General features: G+C 33.0%; 2 protein-coding genes across 2 annotated transcripts; one reads left to right on the plus strand and one right to left on the minus strand.

Annotated features, from left to right (window-relative positions):
* Window positions 1-5,157: 5,157 nt before the first annotated feature.
* LOC115997284 lies at window positions 5,158-9,373 on the plus strand. The gene is made up of 4 exons (XM_031236816.1): window positions 5,158-5,607; window positions 5,740-5,861; window positions 7,361-7,522; window positions 9,135-9,373. Exons 1-4 carry the CDS (start codon window positions 5,374-5,376, stop codon window positions 9,238-9,240), a joined length of 624 nt encoding a protein of 207 aa, XP_031092676.1. The 5' UTR covers window positions 5,158-5,373; the 3' UTR covers window positions 9,241-9,373.
* Window positions 9,374-10,522: 1,149 nt separating this feature from the next.
* On the minus strand, window positions 10,523-11,746 carry LOC115995630. The gene is made up of 2 exons (XM_031234726.1): window positions 11,375-11,746; window positions 10,523-10,720 (listed from the first exon to the last, which is right to left on the minus strand). Exons 1-2 carry the CDS (start codon window positions 11,721-11,723, stop codon window positions 10,665-10,667), a joined length of 405 nt encoding a protein of 134 aa, XP_031090586.1. The 5' UTR covers window positions 11,724-11,746; the 3' UTR covers window positions 10,523-10,664.
* Window positions 11,747-12,259: the final 513 nt, after the last annotated feature.

The raw sequence follows: 12,259 nt of genomic DNA on the forward strand, positions 1-12,259 counted from the left end.
TTTTTTTTTTTTTTTTTTTTTTTTTTTTTTTTTTTTTTTTTTTTTTTCACTTTTGTTACCTTAAAAGCATATAAGGACTAGATGGAGTTATAGTCATTCAGATGTTTTTGTTGTTGTTGTTGTTGTTGTTGGTGGTGGTGGTGGTGGGAACGTATTTATATTTTGTTGCAACAATAAGTGTACAATCTATTTATTACAGTTATAGTATAAGTAATTTCAGGAACATTTCTAATATAATTATTGTTGGGTTGTAGTTCACAATTTGGAGAGCTCAATTCAACATTTTGTTATCAAATCATGACACTGACGGCTACGCAAGCATAAGGTCTTCCTCAATAGTGGAAATTTTGGTGTGGTATTTGAAGAGTTTTTGTAGGTATGATTAGGAAAGAAAAATGGAGTGGAGGAAAAAATAAAAGGAAAAAATAAAACAAAACAAAAAGCAACTGAAAAAATAAAATAAAATAAAGTAATTACGCGCCTAGGCGTGCGCGAGATTTGCACCTCACGCACGTGAGGTGAAAATCTTCTCCCAGAGTGGGCTCCACCCTTACCTTCCAAAACCTCCAAATTTGCAGGAGAAAAATATCCCCAAAATCCACTCCTTCACATTTGTAAAAAACTCATCCTTCACATTTTACTATTTCAAAATCCCCCAAAACTCACAAATGGGATGACCTAAGAAAATAAAGTTATATTTTCGCTATTAGCGATAACTTTTGACATATTGATAAACGTTTAATTGTGAAATTAATTAATTAATTATGTTCACTACAACAATTAAACACATTATTACACCCCCTCAAAGAATGGAGGACCAACAAATTTGTGACAAGAAGTTCCAACTTCAAATTCTTTATAACGTGAGTCTTCAAATTCATTGGAATTATCATGGGTCATGGTTGATACTGTAGTTGTGTTGAACTGATACTGCAGTTGTGTTGAAAGGATACTGCAGTTGTGTTGAAAGGGAACTGCAGTTGCGCAGAACAGAGGCCGTGTCATCCATCTGAAACTGCAGTTGTGTTGAACGGATACTGCAGTTGTGTTGAAAAAATACTACATTTGTGTTGAAAAGATACTGCAGTTGAGTTGAACGGATGAATGACCTCTGTTCCGTGCACCTGCAGTTTCCTTTCAACACAACTGCAGTATCTTTTCAACATAACTGCAGTATCCGTTCAACACAACTGCAGTATCAACTATGATCATGGTCCACAATGCACTGTGGACCATGGTCCACCATATAATTTGCGTAATTATACACCAATTATTTAATGTTTATCTATTTGGAAGGATACCAAGAAATATAATATTATTCTTTTGAGTGGCTCATCAATTTAAGAAAGTTGCATTTATTTGGCTTAAAATTCGGCCTATGAACGCCGATAGCGTTCGCGCACGCAAAGTCTCTTTTTGGAGTTGGTTTTGTACAAATAATATCGCTATTGTAATTTTTTTTTTTGAAAATAATATCGCCATTGTGGGGAAGAATTTCGAGAAAATTCAGGTTCGATTCTCACAAGTGTCGATTCTCCTTAGACTAGCTCATGTGCCTCTCAGAACGAACGCGGATGAACCTGAACCTTTTAAATGGACGGAAAAAGACCCCGTAAATTTCCCAAAAAAAATATCGCTATTGTAATTAATTGAATAATAATACTCACTTTTGTAATATTCGCAGGATTTGAAGTAAATATCCATCACTAAAGTTTGTGATGGTTAAAAAATGTAATATTGTCTTTTTTATTTCTTTGAGTTTCAACAAAATGACGTAAGGGTGTTCCAAATCTGAAAAATAATTTTTGAAAATCATTTTCCGGTTTTCAATGTTTGACTAGAGGGAAAAAATAGAAGTCAATGAAAAATAAGGGAGTTGTCAATGAAATTATTAATACTTATGCTCATTTTACATAAAATAAACCAAACACACCAAGATTGTTTTCTCGAATGCAACCAAATTAAACATGGGAAAAGAAAATGTTTTCTGAAAAATGACTCATTTTCCAAAAAACATTTTCCTGCTTTTCAAACACACCCTAAGTTATTATTCAACTACATATAATTATATATTTGATAGTTTAAATTGTTGAATGTTGAATATTATTGAGAGGATTTCAATTACTTAATATATTATACAAATATTTTGTAAGAATATAATATATAATATATATATATCAGTGTTGCAAAAATCTCGCCTAGGCGCCGATTAATCCCCGCCTAGGCGCTAGGCGCTGGTCGACCGCCTAGCGTATCACATTAAATGGTGGTCTAGGCGGCTGGCCGGCTAGGCGACTGCTTAGGCCGCCTAAGCTCCGCCTAGGCGTCGACTAAACCGACTAGGCACCGACTAGGCCTTCTAGTCGGTCGATTAACTATTGTTCTTTTTTTTTTAATGGGTTATTTCACTCAAAACAACATCGTTTTGAGCGAAATAATTTTAAATTGTACAAACTTTAGATTTTTTTAGGTTAATATTTAATGTTTTAGTATTAACTATTAAAGTATTATATAATTTATAATTTAAAAAATAAAAAATACTTAAACAAATTTTTAAAAACTAAAAAATAAAATAAAAAATACACGGGCGCCTAGGCGCCGATTAATCCCCGTCTAGGCGTCCTAGGCGCTAGGCGCTCCCCGAGCGCCTAGGGAGCGCCTAACGATTTTTTCAACCATGATATATATATATATGTGTGTGTGTGTGTGTGTGTGTGTAATTCTAAACAAATTAACAATTTAAATACCATTTGTATGTAAAACTATAGTAATTTTCTATTTATCTTGATAATTTAAATATGCTAGAAAAATTTATGCATGCGCAGCGGAATTGAAGGTTCAATTGCTTTTTCTAAGATCCTATGTAAAAGAGAAAGTTATAATGTTTTTACCCTTGAAGCATGCTTTGACATATGCAAATCCAAAACCATCCAGTTATACAGTTTCTAGTCCGTCCACCGGCCGGGCACGCAAGAACACCAGAGATTTTACGTAAAAACTATTTTCTGACGAATCTCTTTTTCTTCACTTCTGTACCTTAAGAAATATGGTAAGGCTTGTATATATAGCCTAGTTTTGGCCCAAAGCTGCTAGCCTTTAAAAATTCAAAACTACCCTATATTGAATTAATTCATTACTCAGTTATTAATGTATTAATTCAATATCGATAACTCTTTATCGATTTATTTTAAAGTTCTTAGCATTACCACGAACCATTAAGGTGTGATTTTCTAGGTTCATAGTCAAACTAGCAACGAGTAATATTTAATAAATCATTATTAAATAACTCGTAAGTCCTGAATGACACCTAGCAGTATGTCATGACCACCTAGTTGACAATGAAATATATATATTTATATATTATAATGAGCATTTCCGTTATAAATATCATGCAACATTCCTTCTACACAACACTTGTTAGATAAACGTCATGGTTAAACCCATAAACCTGGTCAATATGTCTGGTTGTATGATCATTGAATAGACTAGAGCATCCTTGTTACCTCAAGGCGGTGGATCCTCTATTGAACGCATACATGTCTTCGTACAATACTAATTAAACTAGGCCACCAAGTACACTTATAGTCCTACAAGAGACAAAAGACGCATACTGGCAAAAACTAGTCCACCATATGTACGAGACAATCATCTCGTCTCAAGTTAAAGGATTATTGCATACTTTTAGTCATTGTCCAATGACTTGTTCTCTGACAATCATCCACATGTCCACTCGATGTATCTCATACAGAATGGCATGAGACTCACCATAAGAAGGACAATGTGCTAGTCTTATTTGAATTCTAATGCCCAATTGGTAGTCCTATGACTAGAATATTTTTACAATACTTCATTTATTAATTTTTCGTCACTCATATTCTTAACTTTTAAGAATGAAAAATTAAGAAGATTGTATGGAATAATATCAAATATTAATTAAGTCAAAATAAAATAAATAAAACATTTATTTATTATATTTATTTCATAAGAAATCAATGCACAAAATAATAAATATTGGCTTCTAGGACATACATGTCTAACAAAATATACAGTTCTTTTTTAATATTGAACATTTATTTAGTTACGCAACATGTTTCATTTAACTAGTAGTGTTTTTTTTTTTTTTTTTAAACACTAAGTAGTGTTTATTATATTTGTGAATAATGTTATATTCTTTGAGATTCACACTCATATTTTATTATGTTTTATGTATCTAAAATGGAAAAACAATTCTTTCCTCCTAAACAATGAATTATAACAATCGTTATACAATTTATAATTACGGAGTACAAGTTTACTATTAATACGTTACTTAGTCATACACTCATACATTGAAACTCAACATAAGGACACATCACACATTCGATGTATACAGTAAGACTTTAACTTTGAGATTTTCTCCTGAAATGAGATATTTTGAAGAATAAAAAAAATATTATTTCCCCATCTGATTTTATTTCATAACGCTCACGCGTTAATGCATCAATAAAATTTTTATTTTTCCACGGTCAAGCTGGTTGGACAGTTAACTTAGTAAACACAAGAGTTTAAGTGCAATTAACCTACTAAGTTGCATCTCACAATTAGATGCGGGGATTAGTAAAGGGCGGTGAAAAGCCAAGTCCAAAACCGGGTGACTAGAGAATTGTTTGGTAGAAACTTAAAGAGCTAAATCCAAACATGACAAATTATTTTGTGAACCGAGGTCCACCTTATAAGGTGAACCCGGATTCAAAATAATGCACAATTTACATACTAAATGTTCATAATTTATATACTGAATGTTCACAACTAAAACAATTTACATACTAAATGTTCACAATTCGATTGTGAAACATTTAATATGTAAATTGTGATGGTCCATCTTGCAATGTGGACCCGGGTCCATAGTACAGTATAACTATTATTCCAACACCGGGTGGATAGAAGATTGTTAGGTGGAAATTTGAGGACAAGTACATCACCTTGCCTTTTGAAAATGTGACAATATAAAAATAAATAAATTTACATCTTTACTACTAAATATAACTTTTGAGGTAATAGTAATCGTTTGATCCTAATATGGAAGTAAGGTATGCAAATTTAATTATACCTAAATAAATTAGTTATATATAGCAGCCTAACACTCAATTTATAGTCATTGTCTCATCACCCATCTAATCAGCCCACATAGACACAACTGAAACCCCCTCTATCCTCTCATGTCCCACCCCTTTCTTCCAAGTTGTTATTTTATTCCCAAACCATGCCCTTCATAGCCAAACAACTATGTCTATGAACACACACAGTACCACTACTTCCTTCTCAATTCTCAACACTTTACACAAACCCCAACAAATTAAAGGGATAGGGATTCTGATTGTCAATTGATCAGTAATGGAAGCCTCAAGGAAGATTGTGGTGATAGTGGAAGAAGAGGAGGTAGCAAGAACAGCTTTTGAATGGGCCCTTCACAACCTTCTGAGATGTGGAGACTTAATTACTCTTCTCCATGTGTTTCCCAGTTCAAGATCCAGTAGTAGGAACAAGAAGAAGCAGAGACTTCTCAGATTGAAAGGCTTCCAATTAGCCCTCTCCTTTCAAGACCTCTGCAACAGCGCTTTTATCAACGTATGTTGTTGTTTGGGGAGTTTTGTTGTTGTTTTTTGGGGTGTTTAAGGTTGTTTTTTGGGGTGTTTAAGGTTGTTGTTGAATTATTGTACTGATGGATAATATTACAAAGGAATAGGGGTTGTGTTACAGACCAGGACAGAGATTGTGGTGAGAGAAGGGGACTTAGAAGGAGGCACCATTGCTGCTACTGTTAGGGAGATCGGAGCTTCCACTCTTGTTGCTGGCCTTCATGATCACAGCTTTTTATACAAGTATGTTCTATCTCTAACTCCAAATTTCATTCATTTTCGTTTAATTTGTTAATCAATCAATGATATGATTGAAATTCCTTGGATCTCCACCCTTCAATTATGGTGGCTTGGAATGGATGGGTTCTTGGTCTAACATTAAATTGGTTTCATAATAAAACCTTGGTCAAGACCTTGTGGTCTAGTGGCACCCAGTTGCATCCTTATATGAAAGGGGTAGGTTCGAGCCTCATTGGAGGCGATATTAACTCTTTAGGATTAAATTCTGGTGGTGAGGTATTGACTCTCTAGGCTGTAAAATATGAATTCACTTAGACCCAAATATATTGATACGGACTCTAAAAAAATGGTGGATTCACCTGAACAATAGTCTAAAGTTAAATTGTTTTTTAAATTGACATAGGATGGTTCGATGAGATCAACCACTTTCTATCTATACTAGACATTGAAAACTAAACAATAAGAAAAAGGGATATGATGATGGTGATAGCGACTGGGTCGACACTTGGAAAAATCCAAGAAAATTAAAGCAATAAAGCCTATACTATTAGTACTTGTTTTATACATAGAAACTTCCTGGCATGGTGTTTTAGGTGCAGAGATTTGTGCATGTTTCATGACTTCAGCTCAACTTTATGTAATTTTTAATTAATTAGTTATTCACTACAGACAAAAGTCACAAAACATTATATTATTAATTGAAAAATTATCTTTTTAGTCCCTAAGTTGTAAAGTAATTATAAAATTCATCCCTATATTACTTGTTGATCGTGTTCACTTCTCGCCCCTCAGTTATAGCTGACGTTGTAAATTTCATTATTTTTTTCTAACAGGTCATGCTCGCTTCTCATCCCAAAACTATAATTGACGTTGCGAATTTCGTCCCTAATATTTTGTTACAAAAAGGAAGAAATTCACAAAGTCAATTATAGGTTAGGGACGACAAGTGAGCATGAACAATAAATATAAACGAATCTTACAATTACTTTATAATTTAAGGAGGAAAATGTAATTTTTATTATTGTTGATGGTTTTCACCAACAATTTTATAATTTTATTGAATGAAGCCGGCCATTAATCACCTTGGTGCCAATAACCCTGCCAAATGATCCACATCCTTTGCACCTTCCTAACATTCCTCACCCTAGTGCTTCTCTTTTTCATTTTCTTTGTTACGTTGATAATAAGGAAAATGATATTTAAATAAAAAAGAATTTCATCAAATATTTTACCTAGCATCCAACGATATGGCATAGAATATTTATTATAGTTACTTTATATTCATTGATTACTCTTATAAATTGGTCAAATTTCAGTTATAATTATGCAAAAACAAACAACTAATTTAATAATAAAAAAATAAAAAATTGTTGGGTCCATGTACACGTGCATCTCAATGTAAATTTACATTGAATGAACATGAATAGATTCATTGTGATTTTAACATTTTGTTTGATAGAGTACTATATTAATATAGTTTTGTATTTTTTGGTGTCATATAGATTGGCTATGTCTCACACCAACATTACAAACAATTTAAATTGCAAAATACTTGCCATAAAACAACCACACTCTTCACCATTGACAGCAAGGTCAAGGACCATTTCATTACCAGGTAGCTCAACCAACATGGACTTCTCTCAGATTGAGATTGGTGCACTCAGGTCAGAATTTTAAATTTTTTTTATTTCACTTGAATCCAAATCTTTTACTTGTTTATTATTATATATTAATATATTATAGGCTTATAGCATGTCGACATGGGCCGGGGAACATTAATCACAATAGTTATACCATTGACCCGGATCCACCTTGCCAGGTGGACCTATCACAATTTACATACTGAATGCTCACAATTCAAATTGTGAACATTCAATATGTAAATTGTGAATATTCAATACATAAATTGTGAACATTCAGTACGTAAATTGTGTATTTTGGACGTGAGTCCACCTTGCAAGGTGGACTCGGGTCCATAGAATAATTTATCTGTTAAGCATATTGAGTATTTTTTTTTCACTTGGATCCAAATCTTTTACCTATTATATTATATATTAATAATATATTATAGCATGTGGACATGGGGTATATTAATCATACAGAGTATTTTTTTTTTTTTAAGAGAATAGTTTATGAAATAAATAAAATAAAATAGTTTTTGTAAATGTTTGTTTCTTTTCAAGCCAGTTAGGATGTGATATACAAACACAAACATATGGAAGAATACAATTGAAGGGGACAAAGTCAAAAAGTGAAACAAAGAATTAAATGAGTTTGTTGAATGTCACAAATTAAAGAAGCTATATACATGTGTGAGTGTGTATGCATTTGATTTTGTGACAGCTAATTCTTGATGCATACACTTGCTCTTCCAACCTCCCTTTCAGCCCCACTATCTCTTTCCATTCTATTCAAATGTTTCATTCCAGAAATAACACACACATATCAAGATATAATTTGGATATTGTTGTTTGTATGGAATCTTGTATAATTTGATTTTATTTTATTTAGGATCGACTTGAATTTTCAAAATTTCAGTATTTACAGGCTATGAACTGAAATCAATAGAAAATAGCCATTTTAGTGAAATGAAAAATACTCTATTTTGGCTTAAAATGTCTTCACAGATTTTTTAAATCAGAAGACCTTTTCCAAATTCTTATCTCATGTTTTTTTTCCTTCTCCTTCTCCTTCTCTCCCCTCTAAGTGGTGTCAATTAGGTGGGTTGGCCCTCCACATGATTTGCTATTATTTGAACTAGAATAGCTAGTCTGGTTAAAATGTGCAAAATATAGCCAAGTTGGACCAAACAATAAAAATCTTAGCCAAATCGGGCCCATAGCTCAAAATGACAATAGTTATACTATGGACTCGGCTCCACTTTGCAAAGTAGACTCATCACAATTTACTTACTAAATGTTCACAATTTATATACTGAATGCTCACAATTAAATGTTCACAATTTAAATTGTGAACATTTAGTATGTAAATTGTGAACATTCAATATATAAATTATAAACATTCAGTATTGTATTTTGAACTCGAATTTACTTTGTAAAGTGGACTCGAGTCCACAAAATAATTTGCCTCAAAATGTTTCACTAGCTTGCTGATTATCATGAACTGAGCGATGTTATTTATATTGTCTTGTTAGATAAGGAAACATTTTAATTCCACTTATATATTGAATAAAATGAAAGTATTAAATAGCATTCTGATTTCTGAGATTCAGAGATGACAGCTAGACTGATGGGGTGTTAAAAAATTTGAATGCAGTTTCCCAGAAATTGGTCCACCTAAAATTCAGTACCAAGTGTGCCCAGACCCTCACTCAATTATGTGGAGATCAAGAAGACCAAGAAGGAGACCCAAAAGGATATAAAAAACAGACAATCATCACTCTCCCAAATCACCTCCATTCATTTTTATTTTAAGTTCACTCTTTATGCCACTTAGTTTTTTTTTTCTTTTTTTTTTATCCCAAAAAAAAATTGTTATATTTACAGAGTACTTTTTTTTTTTAAAGGTTTATTGGTGGAATATTTTATAATTTTTTATCTTTTTGGGCAATTATATCATACCTTTTAAAGTTTGATACTTTAATACGGAGTACTAAATTTCAGTATCCAAGAAAACATGAGTCCTAGTAAATTTCATCAAATCAATTTTAAATCACATTTTTTTTGGATGACGGAGGAAAACTCAAAACGATCACTATACAAATATGTGTACTGGGTAATATTTCATTTATGTGTAATAGCCCGTAAAACGAAAATCACAATAAAAAGATTCTATACGACGAGCTCAATTGAATGAGAGTGCTGGCATGAAAACATAAATGGTAGTAAATTAACTTGTTGACTGCATCAAACAAATTTTAGGGTCCGTTTGAAAACTCGAAAAATGACTTTCAGAAGTAACTTTTTGGATTTCTCAGTGTTTGGATGCTCAAGGAAAATGGAGTCAAAGGAAAATATTCATTCTGATAAATGAAAAAAAGGTCTAATTTTGTGAAAAATGTCTTCATAGTTTTTTAGTCAGAAGACATTTTCTAAATTCTTTATTTTCTATCTTCCTTCTCTTTATTTTTTTTTTTAAAAAGAAGTTTCCAGATTATTATTATTACCACAATCACAATCACAATCACCACCACCAACACCACCACACCACAACACAACCACACCATCGTACCACCACCACTACGACACCACCAACACATCCATACCGCAACACAACCACTCCATCACCACCACCAGGCACCAGCACTACCACAACACCACCAGAACCATTACTAGCACACCACTACCAGTCTACCACTACCACTACCACCAACAGCACCACAACCATCGTCATCTCTACCACCACCACCATCACCACATATTATTATTATTATTATTATTATTATTAGGAAAATAAACGAAATAGAAAAAATTTCAATTTCTTAACTTTCACCCAAACAGAAAAAGATAATTTTATGACATTCAACCAAACACTAAAACAATATAATATTTTCTTGAGATAATGGACCAAGAGTTTAAATTATTGTGCATGTTTTGAATAATATAATGTTTTTCTTTTTAATAGATTTTTTGTATCCATATATATGGCACGGTAGATAGAACCAGCATCTTGGTTCATCAAAGCTGAATTTCACATTCATTTGACTTGTACTAGAAATCAAGTTGAAGTGAACATGAATTTTGGTCCTATATTATAAGGTACATTATTCACATCCTTGTTTTTTTTTTCGTTTACTTTTGTGGACATGAATTTTGGTCCAGAAGCTAACAAGACAAACGTAACGAATCAGTTTACTTTTGTGACAGGCTTGTACACTCTTCCTCTTTCATTGTTCTTCCTTCCTGCAAAAATGGTCATAAAGAATATTACAATCATACTCAAGAAACCACCAAAAAAAGAAACCCAAATAAGGAAAAAAAATATCAAAAGTTTAATTGAAAATTTTTTAGAAGCAATTGGTAAGCAGAAAACTAATGTAACTGTAAAATTAGAGAATTGATTCTTATAGGAGTTACATTACATTAAAGAGTCCTAACTTAATCTTTTCTCGTGTAAGACTTAAACCTTATTTTGTAGGTACAACCCAAATTGAATTTGAATTAGTTTTATAGTGATGGGTGATTACTTAAATTGCTTGTTTGATGTATTGATGTGTATAAAATATGTAACCAGTGTGTATATCAAAGTGTATGAATCAAGAGGATGCTGGAAAACGGCTCAAATGAGCATTTTATTCCATGTTCTAGAGAGAGAGAGTTGAGAACGAAGAGAGGAAAAATCCCCTTAACTTGTGCGTGGCCTCCCCTTAAAGAGGTGGAGGCCTGACACTGACTGGACACGGGACACCTGACTCTGACCCGAACATCAGACCCGGATACCGAATAGGAACTTAGACGTATCGGGAGGTATACACTGAGAATATTCCCTATCAATGGGGATACACACTCAATCCAAAGGCAGAAGAAGAAGAAGAAGAAGAAGTAAAAGTCACATACTTGGCTTATGTCTTCTTCTGGACTTGACAATGTGTGGAATGAATACACCAGTTCCACTAAATCCTCCATCCCTATTTTCTTTTCTCCAAAGCTCTACCATCCATTGAGGCACTCTGCTACCATCCTTCACTCCTGTCCAGTTAAACTGAAATCCAGGCTGCAATACTGCGAACCCTTTTTGTTTTGAGCCTCTCTCTTTATTTGTGTTCTGATTTTCTTCATCTTCATCTTCTGCTGTCAATTGCATTACTTGCCTTCTAATTTCGGCGTAGAAAACGTCGTTGTTGTCTTCATCGTCGCCATCAAATTCTTCCCAAGAATTCATGTTCTTGTGAACCTTTTGCTGCATTTTTTGGTGAGTTTTGGTCTGAGGTTCAGTTGAATGGTTGGATTTGGATGCATGAGTCAATGTGTGACCTTGGTATATATATATGTTTGTTTTAAGGTTAAGGGGCAATATAATATATGGAAGATAAGGTTGTAGTATTGTATGTGGTCAATAAATCAAAGTCATAGGAATATGTCTAGTTTTGTTTGTTACCACTCATGTAGACAACAAAATAACCCTCTAGCCCTCCGCTTAACTTAATTAATGGTTCAAGGATCACTCTAAAAGTATTATTCCAGCGATAGGCTAAGGGGTCATTGGAAGACTCAAAGTCCAAAATATTGATCAGGTGATGAAGACTCATTATTGTGTGCAGATATAAACAGTGGTGAAAACTAATGACTAATTAGACGACTCGCGATTTACCTCTTCCATCACCCTACTTCTGAAAGATTAAAATTAGTCTAGCTTAAGTTTGAAAACCTCACGTATCCAAAAAAAAAAAATACAAAATAACCCTCTTTTCCTATTTCCTTTTTTTTTTTTTTTTTTTTTTA

The sequence above is a fragment of the Ipomoea triloba genome, chromosome 11 (assembly GCF_003576645.1).
Source record: "Ipomoea triloba cultivar NCNSP0323 chromosome 11, ASM357664v1".
Taxonomy (NCBI): domain Eukaryota; kingdom Viridiplantae; phylum Streptophyta; class Magnoliopsida; order Solanales; family Convolvulaceae; genus Ipomoea; species Ipomoea triloba.